This window comes from Globicephala melas, chromosome 7 (assembly GCF_963455315.2).
Source record: "Globicephala melas chromosome 7, mGloMel1.2, whole genome shotgun sequence".
NCBI lineage: Eukaryota > Metazoa > Chordata > Mammalia > Artiodactyla > Delphinidae > Globicephala > Globicephala melas.
In genome coordinates, this window is record NC_083320.1 from 26,948,590 (window position 1) to 26,967,352 (window position 18,763).

Below are 18,763 nucleotides of genomic sequence, written 5' to 3' on the forward strand. Positions count from 1 at the left end.
CCAAAGGACAGCAGTGATAGTGAGGGGGTATTAGGCAGTATGTGAGGCACAGCCGACTAGCCTGCCTTGGGAACGTTCAGGGTCGAGATGATTGATGACGCTGCCTGTGATAAGGTCAGCCCCAATCTAAGCCAAATGTCAGAAACCATCTGTTCGGCCCCCGCTAGCTGTCAGCTCTTGCTTTTAAGCTAGGCTTCTTAATATGACATCCAGAAAGATAAAAAAAAAAGCTCCTTTTTCTTTTCGTTACATCTTCCCTTTTTAATATCTGAGTTAAAGGGAAGTCTGTCTTTGGATTCACAATGAAAGTTAATGCACAGAACCCTCTAAGGCCATGTGTCCACATCAAGAATGATCTAATATAGAAAACTTGCGGTTGCCAAGGTGGAGGGGGTGGAGGAGGGGAGAGAAGGAATGGGAATTGGGGATGAGCAGAGGCAAACTATTATATATAGGATGGATAAAGAACATCCTACTGTACAGCACAGGAAACTACAGTCAATATCCTGTGACAAATCGTAATGGAAAAGAATATGAAAAAGAATATCTATATATCTATATATATCTGAGTCACTTTGCTGTACAGAAGAAACACAATATTGTATATCAACTATACTTCAATAAAATAAAATCATTGAACTATAGAATGATCTAAGAAATAGGGCTATGACCTGTCTAATTAAACAGGATTGCTGCATAATTCAATTATCTGCATTTCTTTGGCTATGAAGACACAGCATTATTTTGGTCCTGGGGAGCCTGTATTTGGGCCCAAATTCCTTGACTAAACTGTTCAAGAAAGATCCACATTTCCCTGGGAGCCCTAGATCCAGATTTCTAAACAGGTCACTGAAGCTCTGCCCTACTTTGGAAGGTCTTTGTGGTCACCTAAAATGGTGGTTTGCCAGCCTCCTTTTTCCATGCCTCGCCTGTCTTCTCCAAGCCCGGAGAAACTTCCGAAGGAGAATGCGCTGCAGGTGGGGGACACATCCAGGTGGTCCTCGTGCAGCAGGAATGGCACTCCCATTCTCCGAGGCCGCCTCTTCCCCGCGTGGTGGAATGGGATGGAACCTTTTCTCTCTCTGTCTTCTTTGCGGCTCTTGAACTACAGAAATGAGAGATGAAGGGTCAGGCACAGGGCAAAGGCAAGGTTACAGTTTGCTTCCCAAAGGGCTCCATGACCTGGGGTAAAATACAGGAAAAGGAGACCTGGAAAGTCACTGAATGTCATCCAGTAGAGATGGAAGAAATTTCTACAATGTGTCAAAAGAGTGAAAGAAACTAAGGGAAAGATAATGTATTTCCTGGGCTTTTTTTTCTTTTGCTGGGTTGGGTTTGAGGAGTGCTTCTCAAAGTGTAGTTCCTAGACCAGCAGCATCAGTGCCTGGGAAACTGTCAGAAATGCAGATTTTCAGGTTCAACCCCAGACATACCGGATCAGAAACCAAAAAGGGGAAACCAGCAATGTGTTTTCATAAGCCCTGTAGGTGATTCTGATGCTTGGTAAAACTTGAGAAGCCCTGGATTAGAGTATAGGATCCCTGAGCCATCACTTGGATCAGCCAGTCTTTTTCTGTTCCATTTCTCCAGACTGAGATACATTGTTTCAACCAAACAACTTCATATGTGTGCCTCTGCCCATAAGGAGAGGCAACTCTATACTCCTACCAGTCAAATAAGTTCAAGGTCCAGTATAACTAAGAGTTTAGAATTGCTTGGAAATCTTTTAAAATATATCGACGTCTGGGCCTAACCTTCAGCAATTGTGACTGAATAGGTGTGGGGTCAGACCTGGGCACTTGAATTTTTTTAAGTTCTGCAGATTCTCATGTGCAACCAGTATGGAAAACCTCTTTTGCCCCCACTGATTGACATTTTTAGAAAAACTACAGCCATTGCTTATTACTACATCATCAATGAAGGCAGAGCACTGCTTGTGTGGCAACACTCTGAGTTCATAGATAGGTTGTTAATTCTGTGTTATTCACTGACATAAACCAGTCATTTTGCAAAAGAGAAAAATAAGCCATCACACATATATTATTCTACATGTATTATTTTCTATTTGATTAGCTCCATTCACTTATAAAATAGAGAGGTGAAGTGTGGATTCATAAGAGCATGAATTACTTAGTTAGAAGACCTAGTTTTGAGTTTGGACTCAACCTTTCAAAAACTACATAAAGTTTTTAAGGCTCAGTCTCATTTCATTTCATATTTTTTTTTTGAGAATAATAATTAACATTTATTGAGTACTTGCTAAGTGCCAGGCACAATAAAGACGTTACATGCATTATCTCAATCCTCATAACCTTTTGAGGTAAGTATATTATGTACCCATTTATAGATGAAGAAACCAATATCATTTTGCCAGTATTGCATAGGTAGAAAGTGGTAGGGTTGGAATTTGAACCCCAGTCAACTGACTCCCAAGTCAGTTTATTTGCACAAAGACTCCACCTTTAATTTCCCACCTTTAGGGTTCTAGCTTCTTATGGATGTTCAATAAATGTTTATTGAATGGAAACCTACACTGTCATTCACAAAGAGAAGTGATGGTCATAAACCTAGGGATCAGTTATAAGGATTTACTACTTCATCAACAAAACTTGGTTTGTCCATTGCCTTTGAAACAGAGATGATTTCAAGAATAAATGTTCCATGATGATCCCAACACTTTAAGAACTGCAGTAAGACCCAGTTTCTTAGGTGTAAATTGTGGAGAATAAAAATCTCATTGGAGGACTTCCCTGGTGGTACAGTGCTTAAGAATCCGCCTGCAGGGGACACGGGTTCGAGCCCTGGTCCGGGAAGATCCCACATGCTGCGGAGCAACTAAGCCCGTGCACCTCAACTACTGAGCCTGCACTCTAGAGCCCGTGAGCCACAACTACTGAGCCTGTGTGCCACAACTACTGAAGCCCGTGCGCCTAGAGCCTGTGCTCTGCAACAAGAGAAGCCACCACAATGAGAAGCCTGCTCACTGCAACGAAGAATAGCCCCCGCTCACCACGACTAGAGAAAGCCCGTGCGCAGCAACAAAGACCCAACATAGCCAAAAATAAATAAATAAATAATAAATAAATTAAAAAGAAAACAACAAAACAGACCTTAGGGGAAAAAAATCTCATTGGATTAAATGAGAATTATTTATATAAAGTGCTAGGCAAAATGAGAATGAGCCATACAAATGTAAGTTACCATTACTGCTACTACAACCTTGTCCATAACCACGCTACTAAAAGCACTTTACACACATCATCAGGATTGAATTCTGTAACAACCCCACATGACATGTAGAATGGGAAGTACTCATGCACAAGGAGGGACTTGCCCAAGGTCATGCTGCCCAAGGTCATGCTGCCAGCCAGTGCTATAATTGGGAGTGGACCTCTGTTCTGAAGTCCTTCCCCATCCCACCCAACTCTGCAGCATGATCAGAAGCACCTCATGCCCCACTGTGTATTTTTTTTTTTTATTACCAAAATGCAAAGAACATAAATGGTTCTACTCACCTTCTTAAAAATGTTCATGCCAAGGTCTGAAGAAAGATCCGGGACTGCAGACCTACGTAGGTTGGTCAATGAAACTCTGGAAAAAGCCTCAGAGCTGAGAGATTTTTCCTCTTCATTACACTTCATGGTGAGATCCTTAGTAGACAATAAAGGTAGATTAATGATCAAGGACTTAGAGATATATTTCATATTAATTGTAACTTCTGTTTGGAGTTTCAACAGTGAGACTACAAAGTTCCAGATTTAGGAAAGCTAAGAAAATAAGGAGGGGACAGGTATCTCTTTTTCTCTTTCTATTAAAAAAAAAAAAGTATTTTTACATTTAATGATTCACCAGAGGAGATATTCACTTTGGGCAGAACCAACTATTACTAAAACAGAGCATATTTCCTTTTCATTCTGATATTGCTCCTGTTTATTTTCAGAATACGCAGACATCTTTTAGACGCAGCCAAATCACATTTCAGTAAGCCCAGACGACTGGAACACACAGTGAATCGTACTTTTCTCTACATAGTCAATATGTGGTATTGATGAAAAGGATGAAAAGAACAAGCATTCAAGCTGGTATTAGGACTTTCATTTATCAAAAAGCGATTTTCAGGGGGATGTCATCAGTACACATTCAGTTTACTCCTCCAAACATCTATAATAAAGAGCGAGACTATATATCAAAAAATGAAATTGCTAATGACGACATTGAGGCACTGGAAAATGTTGAGTTATCCAAAGGAGGTTAAATCACGTTCAGTAAAGTGCTAGTGTCATGCATTTTATAATATCATCAATTGACACTTATATGTGAAAACTCTCAATTGACTAGCACTTTGATTAACCAGAGGATCCATTTTCCATTATCCTGGATCAACAGAGGCTTACTCTAGATGACTGTGTGTAAGAGGCATTTAGATAGCACCTCTTTGAATGGTCAATTAAATGCTAAAGAACGGCAAAAGGGTCCAGCAGTAAAAGATGGAAAATAGCATCAGAGTAACCCACCAATCCAACAGTCAGCACTGGGATAAATAAGAGCTGGATGCACAGAAGAAACAAAGAATCTGTTATGGCTGAAGTTGTTGGTTCAAACGATAATGGACCAAGTTTCTCTTACTTGGGTTTTGTGTGTGTTCACTAGTGAGGGAGCTGCCGCCACCATGGAGCTACTTCTGGGTCTGGGCAGGAGAGGAATATCCGGCTCTGTGGGCTTTTGTGGCTTCTCTTCCAACATGTGTCTCAGCCTTTGTAGATAGTACATCAGAGACCACTGAGTGCCCTCCTCAGACCAATGGGGCTGGAGTAGGCAGCGAAGAACAGCAACGTCAAAGTAGGTGGCATAGCGGGACCTTTGGCATGGAGGAATCACGAGAGAGACCCTGTTCCCAATGGCAGAAAGAACGTGATTATCCTGGCAGTCATACATTCCAAGGGGAGGCACAATGTAGCTTATAGCTCTGCTTTTCTCATTTGGTCATTTATTCATTCACTTATCTCTTGTCTGATTTACTCTACTGTCCTCCTAACTGGTCTCACTCATTTTGCTTTTGCTAGATACTACCTAGAAGTAGAGACATTTGAGAGAGTTTTGAAGGATAGGTAGCAATTATACAAGCAAAGTTGAGGATGGGTCAGGAGAGTGGATCAGCATTTCAGTCAGAGGGAACAATGCCTACGAAGGCATGGAGTTTTTAAAAAATCAAGAGTTTTAAGTCGGTGGGGGAGAATCATGCAGTTGGTATAGTTGGTGAGTAATTTGGGTGGTGGGCACTGATGAGAGTCTATAAAAACAGATGAGGTTCAGATCATGATGTTTCTTTTATGCTAAGCTATCAGGTTGACTTGTACCTTGATAGAAATGGACATAATATTTGTGTACTTCACTGGGATATTTTAATTTCAGTTTGATAATATTATGTAAAGGAGCCAAGCAAACTGCAAAGTACTAAACGAACAGAAGTTATACTCTGAGGAAAATGAAATCATTCTGAAAATTCTAAAGTCATATCCATATAAGACAGCAAAACTAATTTTTAAAAAAATCTCAGAATTCTGGAATTCTATTATTCAGTTTACACATACGATATATTCATTATTTAATGTTCAACTTAATTGCACTACAAATTAGTTTTAAGCAATTGCTCAGCATCTCAGGTATCTTAGGGGATATGAAGGTAAGTTCAACTTCCTCACCTTGAGGAACGTATGGTCTGGTGAGAATGATAGACAATACATGACAAATTATAAACTTAGAACTTCTGGAATCCAAAGATGGAATCTTAAATCTAAAATCTGAAATTAACCCCCAGCATAATTTCTTCCTGAATTAAATGATGCAAAAGAGAAACTTTTATACCCTGCTATCAACTAGCAAATGGTGCCACCCCCACGTGAAGAGCTTCAGAAAAAAAAAAAGAAAGAAAGAAAAATGCAGCCACTGAGAGTGAGAAGGAAAGGTTCTCCTTAATTTACTAGGCACATATTTTTTGAATTGGAGGTTATGACTCATTACTGGTTCAGGAAATTAATTCAAAAGGATATGACTATTATTAAAATGTTAACTAGAATAAAAACTATCAAAATGCAACAAATGGAGTAAGGATTTGTATGGTTGGTGATACTTTTTCACTTTACATACTTGCCATGAGTCATGAGTAAAATATATTTCTTACTGTGCGTGCAGTAAAAAGTTCAGATATACAAACCCCGACGAGGTCTGGTGCCCTGTGAATCATTTTCATAGCCTTTCTACTCCCTTACCAAAGCACGTGATGCCCTTTCTCCTCTCTACTCTCATTAGCATTGTCTGGCATGTGGAGGGGTGACTGTCTATGTACACGATGGTTGTGACCGTTGATGCTATCTTGTAGTCTAATATTCTTGAATATTTTAATGGAAGTAGCAAACTGAGTATAAGTTACAATTCAACCACATAAGTTGCTACGATACTAATTATTTAACCAAGTGGGCAGTAAACTGGTTGTAGAAAGTGTTTCTTCGTATCAGTTCCTATGTATGGAATGTTAGAGTTTATCCCTCTTACAGGGAGCTAGAATACGCTTTGGACATCAACAGCATGGCAACTTTTAATCCATCAGGAAGTCCCATAGATTCTCCTTCCAACCACTTTGCTCCACAGACCCCAACATGTCCCATTAGGCTTTACTGCAATTACTTCTTCCTAGTCTTATTGCTTCTTCTCTTGTTTTCCACTCCTCTGCTCAAACCCCTCCAATAGATTTTTAAATAAAGATCTTAAAATGAAATGCAAGCTGTTTACAGTGGCCAACATGGCCTGCATAATCTGGCTGTGTCTATCACTCTAACCTCATTATCAGGCTTGCACTGGTATGCCAGTTATTTATTTTTTCCCTCTTAACTCCAAGTTCATCTTTTCTGCTTGCTCTGTGAAAATGGATTTGAGTCCTTTAAATATTTTTCTGTTGACAGCTGGCATGATGTTAAGCGTTGTCAGTAGAGGGAATGGAAAAGGTATTGCAAGAGGAAAGAATTTTGCTTCCTGGTTCTGATGGACTTGCTTGGCACATCCCTGCACTGTGTGCAGCTTCTCCAGTACCAGGCTCCCGTCGCGTCTGTGTGTATCCAGTGCTGAGCTCCTGCAGTGCACACGGCTTCCCCAGTGTGCAGGGTCTGCAGCCTGGGTGATTTTTCTAGCACCAGGCTCCTGCCGCACTCACAGCTCTTCCTGTGCCCAGCTCCTCCGTGATCAGTGGCTAGCAGCACCCAGTGGTCAACAGCTCCCCTGGCACATCCCGTTTCAGGAAGTTCTGTAGCAAAGTGCCTCTACTAAGAGCCCCCCGCCATGAACAGCTTTCCCTAGCACCCTAGAGAGTGGATTTCTGACAAGTTCCAGAGGGCAGATTTCCAGCATGTTCCCCTGATACAGCACCACGCTGACTTCTCTGCCATTCAGTGAGGTGTGACTCTGTCCTCTCCAACAAGGTCTGGATCTCAGTCCTGGAGGGGCTTCTTCCTTGGGTGTTGTGTCTGAGCTTCAAAGTTGGTGACTGCTCCATTATATCTGCTATATCTATATGCTTTAGAATTCTCTTTACTTCTTACTAGCTGGTCTCTCATTACCCCAATCCTCTGTTATACTTAATTCACTATATTAAACTTGCCCTGTTCAAATTACTGTGTGGTTTCTCCTTCCTGATTGGACCCATCTGGATACATCTGGTAGTTGTGCTCCACTCACACTGACCTTCTTACTACCCCTGAATACATCAAGCTTTTGCCTGCTTCAGAGCTTTTCTCTATGTGGAAATTTCTATCCTTATGATCTAAGCTTTATCTGGGTTCTGTTCCAATGTCATCTTTTCAGAGAGGTCTTTCCTAACCATTATGGGAAATGGCTTCACTCACCCACTATTCATCTCTTCATCTTGTTCTAATTTTCTTCATAGCACGTGGCATGACTTGAAATTATATTTATTTTGTTTACATGCTTATTGTCTGTCTTCATTTATTTGAATAAACTGATAAACTTCAGAAAAGGATTCAAAACAAAGATGATGAAATCAATGGCTTTTGTACATACAAGCAATAAACAGTTTGAAAATGTAAATAAGAAAGGCCTTTTCAGGATTTCCCTGGTGGCACAGTGGTTAAGAATCTGCCTGAAAATTCAGGGGAAACGGGTTTGATCCCTGGTTCGGGAAGATCCCACATGCCACGGAGCCACTAAGCCTATACGCCACAACTACTGAGCCTGCATGCCACAACTACTGATGCTTGCACGCTCTAGGGCCCACGTGCCACAACTACTGAGCCCACATGCTGCAACTGCTCAAGCCTGCACACCTAGAGCCCATGTTCGCGACAAGAGAAGCCGCTGCAATGAGAAGCCCACGTACATAACTTATTAATACATTCAAATTTAAATAATATTTGACCTAACAAACTGAAGATAAACATCTACTCCAAAAAGTAAGGGGAAGAAAGATCAATTTAACATCAATTGGTATCAGTTTATGTAGGGAATATCTAACACTCAACATAAGATTTGATCATTGTCCTATATTATGGTTTACAAACCACTGAAAAAAATAATCAGTATCAGGATATATTAGGAAAGATTGCACAGGCACTAAAGAAGTTAGCCTAGAAAATCAACCCACAAACTAAAAGAGAATGGCAATACAAGAAGCTGGCGACACTTGGAAACCACTATAGACAGTACTATAGAACATTTTTAAAAATCTTAATAAACGAAAAGACAAACTATAATCATTGGAATAAATGCTCAATTCTATAAAGATTTCCACTCTTTATAGGTGGAATCTGTAAGTTTAATGTAATTCTCTTTTGTGTTCTGTACCCAGTTTCATTGTGTGGAAGTAGGAAGGGAGTGTTTCCCACATCACCAACAATTCTTTGGATGCCGACTGGATGTCCTACAATATAACTCAATTCTGACACCTCCTACCTGGAGACAATGTCAGATACTACAGGTTAAGGGTTCAGTGCTACAAGACTGCTCCCACTCCACTTCAGACACCAGTCACAAGTCCAGGTTGTTACCAGCGCTTCTGACCTACTAGCTATAGATTGGAGGTTCCCACAACCCCTGCCCCAGGACTTCAGCTTCCAGCTGCAAGTCCAGGTTGTTACCTGTACTTCTGAATGACTGGCTATGAATCAGATGTTCCCATGGTCCCCTCCTTGGGTTTAATTAATTCACTAGAGAGGCTAACAGCATTCAGGAAACTCATGTACTCACTAGATTATCAGTTTATTATAAAAAGATATAACTCAAGAACAGCCAGACAGAAGAGATGCATAAGGCAAGGTATGGGGAAAGGGCACGGAGCTTTCATGCCTTCTCCAGGCTCGCCACTGTCCCAGCACTTCCATGTGTTCACCAGCCTGGAAGCTCTCTGAACCCTCTCTTTTGGGTTTTTATGGAGGCTTCATTACATAGGCAGTGATTGATTAAATCACTGGCCATTGGCGACTAATTCAACCTCCAGTCTGTCTCCCCTTTTGGGAGGTCAGGGGTGAGGCTAAAATTTCCAACCCTCTAATCACATGATTAGTTCTCCTGGCAGCCAGCCCTTAACCTTAGATGCTGTCCAAAAGTCACCTCATTAACATAACAAAAGACACCTTTGCTCCTCTCGCCACTTAGGAGACTCTAAGGGTTGTAGGATCATTATACCAGAAACAAGGACAAAGACCAAATATCATCTATTTCTTTTTATAAATCACAATATCACAAATTCTAACCAAAATTCTAAAGGGATTTATCTTTGATAAATCAATAAGACTGTTCTGAAACTTAACTGGATGGATGAAAAAAAGTTTGGGAGTAATCCAGAAAGGTTTAACAGGAAGTATAAAGAGTATAAATTGCCAGATATTAGTCTGTGCTTTACAACAATAATATTTAGCCAAGAGTTTAAACAAAAGTTCAGTGGTATAAAATATGGAGCTACAAAAGATTCAAATATTTACAAGAATTTAATATATAAAAAAGGTCATGAATCAAATTATCATGAATCAAAGTTCCAAGAATATACTAGTCAATAATATTGGCATAATTGACTTACTCCTCAGAAAAAAACTTAATTTAACCTTTCTTAATTAGCATATTTTATCACCAAATAAAATCAAGATAGATTAAGATTTAAAGGCAAATATATAAAACTATAATAATACTAGAAAAAAAATTGGCTATTTGTTTTTATAATCTTGGAGTGGAGAAGGACTTTATAAGAATGGAATTGCCCCAAACTTAAAACAACACAAATGCACATCAACAGGTAAGTGGATAAGCAAACTGTGGTATATCCATTTGACAGAATATTACTCAGCAATAAAAGGAAGAGAACTATTAATATATTCAATAATTACACTGAGTAAAAAGAGTATGTGTTCACTTATATGAAATTCTGGAAAACTGCAAACTAATCCATAGTGACAGAAAGCAGATCACTGGTTGCCTATGAACGAGGAAAGAGTGGGGTGCAGAAGGGGAAAAATTATAAAAGGCACAAAGAAACCTTAAAGGGTGAGGGGTATGTTCATTATCTTGATTTTGGTGATGTTTTCACAAGTGTATATAACAATATCTAACAAGGCAGAGCTGAAACACTGGGATTTTATTTAATTCTGACTTTCAATAGATAAATATCCATGTTATACTTTCAATGGTAGCCATATAATAGAAAATCTCCTTCCAATAGAAGAAAAAAGGAGATTAGAGAAAACTCAATCAGTTAACAGGCAGAGCAGAAGAGAAAAAAGAAACATAAAAAGCAGAGTATAGGGGCTTTCCTGTGGCACAGTGGTTGAGAGTACGCCTGCCGATGCAGGGGACATGGGTTCGTGCCCCGGTCCGGGAAGATCCCACATGCTGCGGAGCTGCTGGACCCGTGAGCCATGGCCACTGAGCCTGCGCGTCCGGAGCCTGTGCTCCGCAATGGGAGAGGCACAACAGTAAGAGGTCCGCGTACCGCAAAAAAAAAAACAGAGTATATAAAAAGCACAAAATAAAATAAAATGGAAAATATAAATCCAAATGGCAGTTATCAAAATAAATACTGAATACATTCATGGGCTAGAAGACAAAAATGTTCACATTGGATTTAAAAAACAAGGTTTAGTCACATGCTAATTACAAAAGAAAATCCTAAAAGTTGAGGGCACAGAAATTTAGGAAGGGAGAGAATGGGTATAGATATGCAAATATAACTAAAAGGAAGTTTGTGTAGCAATAATAAAAAATAAACTTTGAGGTAAAAGTATTATTAGATATAAAGATTGTCACCATAATGTTAAAAGAAAAACTTAGGAAGCTATGCTAATTCTAAACATGTATTGTACATACCTAACAAGAATGCTACCAAATGCTTAAAGCAAAACCTGAGAGACTTGTAAGGGGAAAATAGACAAATAAATAATAGTAGTAGTATTTTAACACATATTTTCTAGCAAATAGTAGATCAAGCATACAAAGATTAGTAAGAATATAGGAGATCTGAATAACACACTCAGCATTATTTTCTTGTACCTTGCAGTGTTTACAAATGAAGTCTCAAAAGAAACTGAAAACTCAACATCTCACATAAATCTAGTACTCTAACCATAGTTGAATTCCAGTAGAAACTAATAGCAAAAAGAAAAGCTCTCATCAGTTAGCAAATTTAGAAATACACTTTGAAATAACTCATGGGTCAAATAAAAAGTTACAATTAGAATTTTTAAAATATTACATGGAATGATAATGATTCCACATATGAAAACGTGTGAGATACAGATAAAGTGGAATGAGAGGAACATTTAGAGATCTACATGCTTATAGCAGGATAAAGGAAACATAATGAAGTGAAAAATAATGAAGTAAGCATCTACTTCAATAGGTTAAAAAAAAAGTAAATAAACCCCCAAATAGTACAGAATAAAAAAAGATAAAATAGGAACATATACTAATGAAATATTAAACAAAGATAGATAGGATTAACAAAAACAAATGTTATTTCTTTGATAAAACTAATACAAATTAATCAAGAAATGTAGTAAAAAGTATGATCAAAATACTATCACTGAAAAAGCAGACATAACTAGATATGGTGACAGTTTCAGAAATGAGGGAAAACACTGTGAACAATGGAATTAAAAGTTTGAATACCTAGATGAACACGTATTTATCCAACCAAACTGATTCAAGAAGAAATTAAAACCTAAATAGACCCACCACCTTTAAAAATAGAACTGTGGTAAATAAAGTTTATTTTAAAAATATATCAAGCCCAGAAGGTTTACAGCCAAATTTCATTAAATATTAAGGAAACAGTTATTTCTAGTTTTATACAAAGTGTTCCAAAGACAGAAAAATGAGGGAACATTCTTTTCATGAGGCTATTATAAATTTGCTACTGAAACCAGACAAGAACAGAACAGGAAAGGAAAACCAAAAGCCACACTCATTTGTGAGCACAATGTAAAAATAATAAAATATTAACAAACTACATCCAGCAATGCACAAATTGGGTTTTCCCCAGGAATTTAAGGATGATTTATTATTAGAAAATCTATTAATTTACTACCTAAAAAGATTATAGGAGAACATGTCCCATGATTTTCTTAATAGATGCACAAAACCTTTTATAAAATTTATTATTAATTTATTAAAGTCAATAACAAAAATGAGAAAAGAGCTATAATAAGACTGTAGAATATGGGTAGAGTCAGGCAAATAGGCAGATGCAACAGAATGGAGCGCCCCAAAATCATACACTCACATATGTGGATACTGATACTGATACTCAATAAAGTTACAAATCTGCAGGAAAATAACTGTTTAAGAAATGCTGAGGGAAAAAATGAGTCATTCATGTGGAGAAACCAAATCCCTATTTCATACCACCATGTATCAGAAAAAGCCAACTTTAGATGAACTGGAGACATAGCAAAGGCAAAACAGAAGAAAACTATGGAGAAAATATTTATAACCAATATGAAAGGATTCTTAAAGAAGATACCATCCCCAACTATTTTAAGAGAGTATTGATAAATTCGACTATTTCAAATGTAAAACTTCTATTAAAAAACATAAACAAAGTGAAAAGTCTACAAAATATAAAAGATAATTGAAATGTATTTAGCCTACAAAGGATTATTCTTCTCATTAATAAAGAATGCTTATAAATCAGTAAGAAAAAGACAAATAGTTCAAATGGAGCAAAGGATATGGAAGGAAATTTCACCAGAAAGAAAACCTAAAGAGAGAATAAACATAAAGAGATACTCTACTTCATGAATAATCAGGGAAATGTAGACTTAGACCACAATGAGATATCACCTCACACCCATCAGATCTGTGAGAGTATAGAAGCCTGAAGACAGTAAGAAATGCGGAGGGTGCAAATACATGGGAACGCTCATACACTGCTGGTAAACCCTTTCAGGGTGCAATTTGGTGATATCTAGTAAATTTTACAGTGTCCCTGCCTTATGATCCAGAAAGTCCACCTTAGAGAAACCCTTGTACACAAGGAGACATGCACAAGAATGTTTATTGTAGCAATTTTGTTACAGTAAAAACCTAGAGAACATTCTCAAAGTCAGCCAAAGGAGAATAGGCAAAAAAATGCTAGTACGTATATTCATTTAACAAAAATTAATTAGGTGTTATATGATCTACCAGGCTGGGGTGCTTGTAATGTTCTATTTCACCTGGGTGCTGATTACTCTAGTGTATTCACCTGTAAAAATACATAAAATTAACCACTTGGGTGTTGTGTACTTTTCTCTGTGTTTCTTTAGAGAATTTTAGCCAAGATCTTGAACTTCATCAATATAGACTAAATATCCACTATTTATATATACAGAAACTCTATCCATATGTACACTATATTTTATATAATATACATATATATTGATACACATTTATACAGAACTCTGTACATCCATTATATATAACATAAATATATAATAAATGTATAATGTAAATATTTATATATGTAATTTATATTATTTATATATATAGTTTTATACAAATGTCTCATCATCCTCCGGGTGATGTGTTAGACTGTTCTTTCAAAATACTTTATTATCTAACTTTTCATTATATAATCATTTTATTTAAAAGGCTGAGTCTCAGAATTGTGAATTGCTGAGGTTTCATAAGAAGTATGAGGGTTAGATTCAAAATTAAGGTTCTCCTCTTGTGCAGGATATCTCTTATTTGCCTCCAACCCTGCTGCTCCCCAACCCCATCCACTTTCCACCCTTCTCTACCTCCATGTCCAGAAAGACTGGTCTGTATAGACTCTATAGAAGGTTCCCATGCCTTTCGCTCCAGGGTGACTTCTGCAACAGGAGGCTCCCACAGGAGATGGGAAGGAAGAAGGACAATGATTTTCTCCCCAAGACTCCTCCCTCCCAGAGATCTGAGGAGAGCTCACACTGTGGCCTAGGACCGATGTGACCACGGTAGGTCACAGATCTTATTAATCACTCTCTCCCTGCAGTTCTCCACAGCTGTTCCCTCCCATTGCCCACTCAGACTTGGAGCCTCCTGGTGGGCCTCCTGATGGCACTCTCCCTGGAGTACTGCACTAGCTCCTGTGGTTTCGCTACATCCTATCTAAACCTTTGTAAATAGCCCTTTTTAATCTCTTCTCAAATTACCAGTCTATCACTTGTTTCCTCCTGAGACCCTGACTGGTTATGTCCCCAAGCCCAGTTGGAGGGAAAATAACAACCTTGATTCTCATTTCTACCATTTTCCTAAGAGGCCTTCAACACTCTTCCCTCCCACCCACCCCACTCCACTTCTCGTTTTTTAAAAAGCATGGATTAACCCACTCCTCTCAGCCTATCGTTCATACGTAGAATAAGAGGATTTTATTTTTTCAGTGCTGTACTCTTGGATTTATAAGGAAAAGACAAAGTATGAAGTTGGCTTGGCTACCAGCTGGGTAATTTTAGGTTCTCAAGCATTTGTGACAGTCAATTGACTTTATAAGAGCCTGTTGTTTTCTTGACTAGGCCGTGGTGATGAAAGCAGACATTAGTAGTTCAACAGATTTCCATCCCCCCCCATTGGACTAGCTATCTTTACCCTTTACCTTTTGCCCCACACCACAGTGTCCCCAAATATTTCTAGTTAGTAAATTAGTTTAGGAAGTTCCATAAATAATTTCAAGTCCCTAGAGCAGTGTTCTATATAGTGATATGTCAATGTACTGCTTCTGTGAGAATTTGCACACTCCCAAGTCTTATCCCAAACTTAACTAAACCAGAATTGCTGGTGATAGAACCCAGGAATCTTTATTTTAAACAGTATCTCCAGGTAATCTTTTTTTTTTCTTATTGAAGTATAGTTGATTTACAATATTGCATTAGTTTCAGGTGTATAGCAAAGTGATTCGGTTTTGTATATCTATATATTTTTTCAGATTATTTTTTGTTAGAGGTTATTACAAGATATTGAATATAATTCTCTGTTATATAGTAAATCCTTGTCGCTTATCTATTGTATATATAGTAATTTGGATCTGTTCATCCCATATTCCTAATTTCTCCAGGTAATTCTTAAACATTCTTAATAAGATTGGAGGGCAACTGTCCTAGAGAGCAAATAATGCATGACTTTTGTACTTTTAAACAACATCCAAAACAATTCCTATATGGAAACACTAACTGCAATGATATGTTGGTAGTTTTGTCCCTGAGGGTGCCAGATGACTATATTTCTGTCTTTACACACAAAATTTATTTGACTGAAAGTAATTACTACTGTACAGTTGAGTCTCATAGTTATTAACTACTTACTAACAGATCAGTTCTGCTGATAATCAGTCTTCAACAGCAAGACTCCACCAACATACGGCTGCAATCAGAGACTAAAAACGAGTCTATAACTTAGGCAATCAAAATTTGTTAAGCAAATTCACATTTCAGCTGCTTAATATTTAAAGAGACTCTGAAACAAGAATGAAGTTAACAGGCCATTCTATAGCAAATATTTATAATGTGAAGTACCTTCATTTTATCAAGTACAAGTTTATTTGGCTTAAAAGTGTGAGCTACACTGGGGTGAGTAGTCAATAAAAGGCAAGAATAATCAATCATGATTTTTTCATTTAGGACAGGATTATCAGACAATCAACTTGTCACTAAGTAACCAATAACGTCATTTTACTTAACTAATCAACTATCTACTTAATTAAATGTGAGAAAAAATTTACATAAGTGAATAAAGATGGTATGGGGACAGCTCATTGTATGATATGATAGGAGAGTTATTTCCAACTCTAATATTCTATGATTCTGTAAGTTATTTTGCAGAAAAAAGTGAAAATTTTATGAAAGTATGAATACAAGTCTTATTCTAAATGGTATATGTAAAAGTAATGAAGAGAAGTATATATACAAAAAAAATGTTTATCTCTACCTGATGAGCTCATGGATAATTTTCAATTTTTTAAAGATATTTTATACCTTTAAATTTTTTTCTATAATTGGCACACACTTCTCTGATATGTGTAGAATACATCATGACCAAAAAAGACTGTCAAAAAAAGGTAGGAATTGCTTTAGTGAATTTTCCAAGCAACTATGGCTTTAAGGAAACCAAGTTATTATTAATTAGGGTCGGGAGATCCTAGTAGAATGCATCCGAAGCAAAAAAACACTTTGGAAATAACAGACAATCTATGGAGGAAGAGAACTGTGGAAATTAGTCCTGACCCTATGCAGTATTTAATGAAGCAGAAATTAAGTCTATGCATATGGTAATTAAAGATGAAATCTGACATTAATTTTAAAAAACTAGCTACCTGTTCTCTGATTGCAGAGTTCCAGGAAGAGTGATGTTCCATTCAGTCAAGGTCAGGGCAAAAGAGATGGTAAATTGGATTTCTCTGATATAAGAGGACAGCTTTTGTTCCTAGGATATTTGCATTGTTTTATTAAAGTTCTCTTTATTTCTCACTAATACATGAACTCCTCCAATGCAGACACATTAACATTAGCATTTTCTGAAAGGTCTACCTTGTGCCTCATTTCCATGGCAACCACTCCCTGCAGCTAGGCAAAGAGAAGACATAATTCAATTTTTCTGCAGCGCCACTGAGTTCATATCTAATTCACACGTGAGGTTTATGTGTGCTATGGGTGACTGTGTGCATATATGTGTCGATGAATGCATATACATGTAGATGATTGACTGTGGCAATATCAGAGAACGGGAAAAACAATGTCCTTCCACAAAGAGGAAACCTTGGACATTATAGTTGGCTTTGTCTTTACAGGCAAATCAGAATAAAGCCATTAACACTGAGTTTTGGCAGAGGAAAGAAAGATCATTTGTTATTTATATTTGCAAATTTCCAATGCTTACTCTGGTTGAGAAAAATTATGTAAGAAATACAAGTTCCTGGGTATTTTATGACCTCAATATTTCACCATAACATTGTTTTTCACAATTGTTTAAAGTCAGGCAGAAGCATAGTATTTGAGGTAAGAAATCACTTACATTTAAATTAAATTAAACTCCTTGGAATGTGTGTAGAACAGAAATAGTAAAGAAGAAATATGAGAATACTTAATGACTGATATAAAGAAAATACAGATATCTAGTCATAATAATTATATATAAAATGATGGTGACATTGTAATCATTATTATTTATTGTAATTAGCCTCCAAAATAGCCCCCAATGATCCCTGCCTCCTGGTATCTACACCCTTGTGGAGTCTCCTCTCACACTGTACTAGGGTTGGTTCATGTGATACACAGAATATAGCAGAAGTGATGGCATGTCACCTCGGTGATTAGGTTATAAAAGACACTGAAGATTCCATCTGGATATTAGGTTATAATAGACAGTGAGACTTCCATCTTGGTTTCTCACCCTCTTTCCTGGGTAACTTGTTTTATGGGAAGCCAACTGCCAGGTCATGAGGAACTCAGGAGGCCCAGATGTTGAAGAACTGAACCCTTTGGTCAACAGCCATATGAGTGACCTTGAAAGTAGACACTCCAGCCCATTCAAGTCTTCAGATGACTGCAGCTCTGGTCAGTATCTTGAGAGACCCTGAGTTACAACCACTTAGCTAAACTGTTTCTGGATTCATGATTCTCAGAAACTATGTGAGACAGTAAATTTCTTTCATTTTAAGCTGCTAATAAATTTGGGTAACTTGTTGTACAGCAATTGTCGCGAATACAGATTTTGGTACCAGAAATAAACATGAAAAAGAAGAGGCAAGAGAGAAGTGGGGAAAGGTAAGCTTGGTCGGGAATGATCATGAAGACTTAACATATGCTGACCAAGGAGTCTGAAATGTATCCTAAAAACTATGGGTAGCCACTGAAGATTTGTTAGCAAGGGGATAGAATGATCAGATATGTATTTTAAATCACTTTTGTAACATTATATAGATAATGGTTTAGAGGGAGGCAACACTGAATGTAGAGATACCAGTTAGGTTCACTTGCAGAAATCCAAATAAGAGATGATAAGGATCTGAACTAAGGCAGTGACTATGAGGTTGGAGAGAAGGAGAGGATTTGAGAGACATTAATAAGGCAGAATGTAAAGGACTTGGAGTGGAGCAAACCTCCCGTTTTTGACTAAGATGTGTGGGTTGATAGTGGTGCCATCTACTGAAATAGGGAAGATAGGAGAACGCATTTGGTTTTAGACAGGCTGAGTTTGAGGTAAAGAAAGAGCTTTCTATCCGTCTCTTGATTACATGGGTTTGGAGCCTAAAAGAGTT

At 37.7% G+C, this 18,763-nt stretch overlaps 1 protein-coding gene across 11 annotated transcripts in view; it reads right to left on the minus strand.

The window, feature by feature from the left end:
* Nucleotides 1-18,763, minus strand: part of UNC80 (unc-80 homolog, NALCN channel complex subunit) — a 243,086-nt gene that overhangs the window by 198,780 nt on the left and 25,543 nt on the right. For all 11 annotated transcript variants that reach the window (XM_030853253.2, XM_060301889.1, XM_060301888.1 and 8 more), the window contains exons 8-10: nucleotides 4,627-4,888; nucleotides 3,516-3,650; nucleotides 889-1,105 (exon numbers count right to left, since the gene is read on the minus strand). In XM_030853253.2, coding sequence (XP_030709113.2) covers nucleotides 889-1,105; nucleotides 3,516-3,650; nucleotides 4,627-4,888 — 614 coding nt within the window. The remainder of the gene's footprint in view (nucleotides 1-888; nucleotides 1,106-3,515; nucleotides 3,651-4,626; nucleotides 4,889-18,763) is intronic.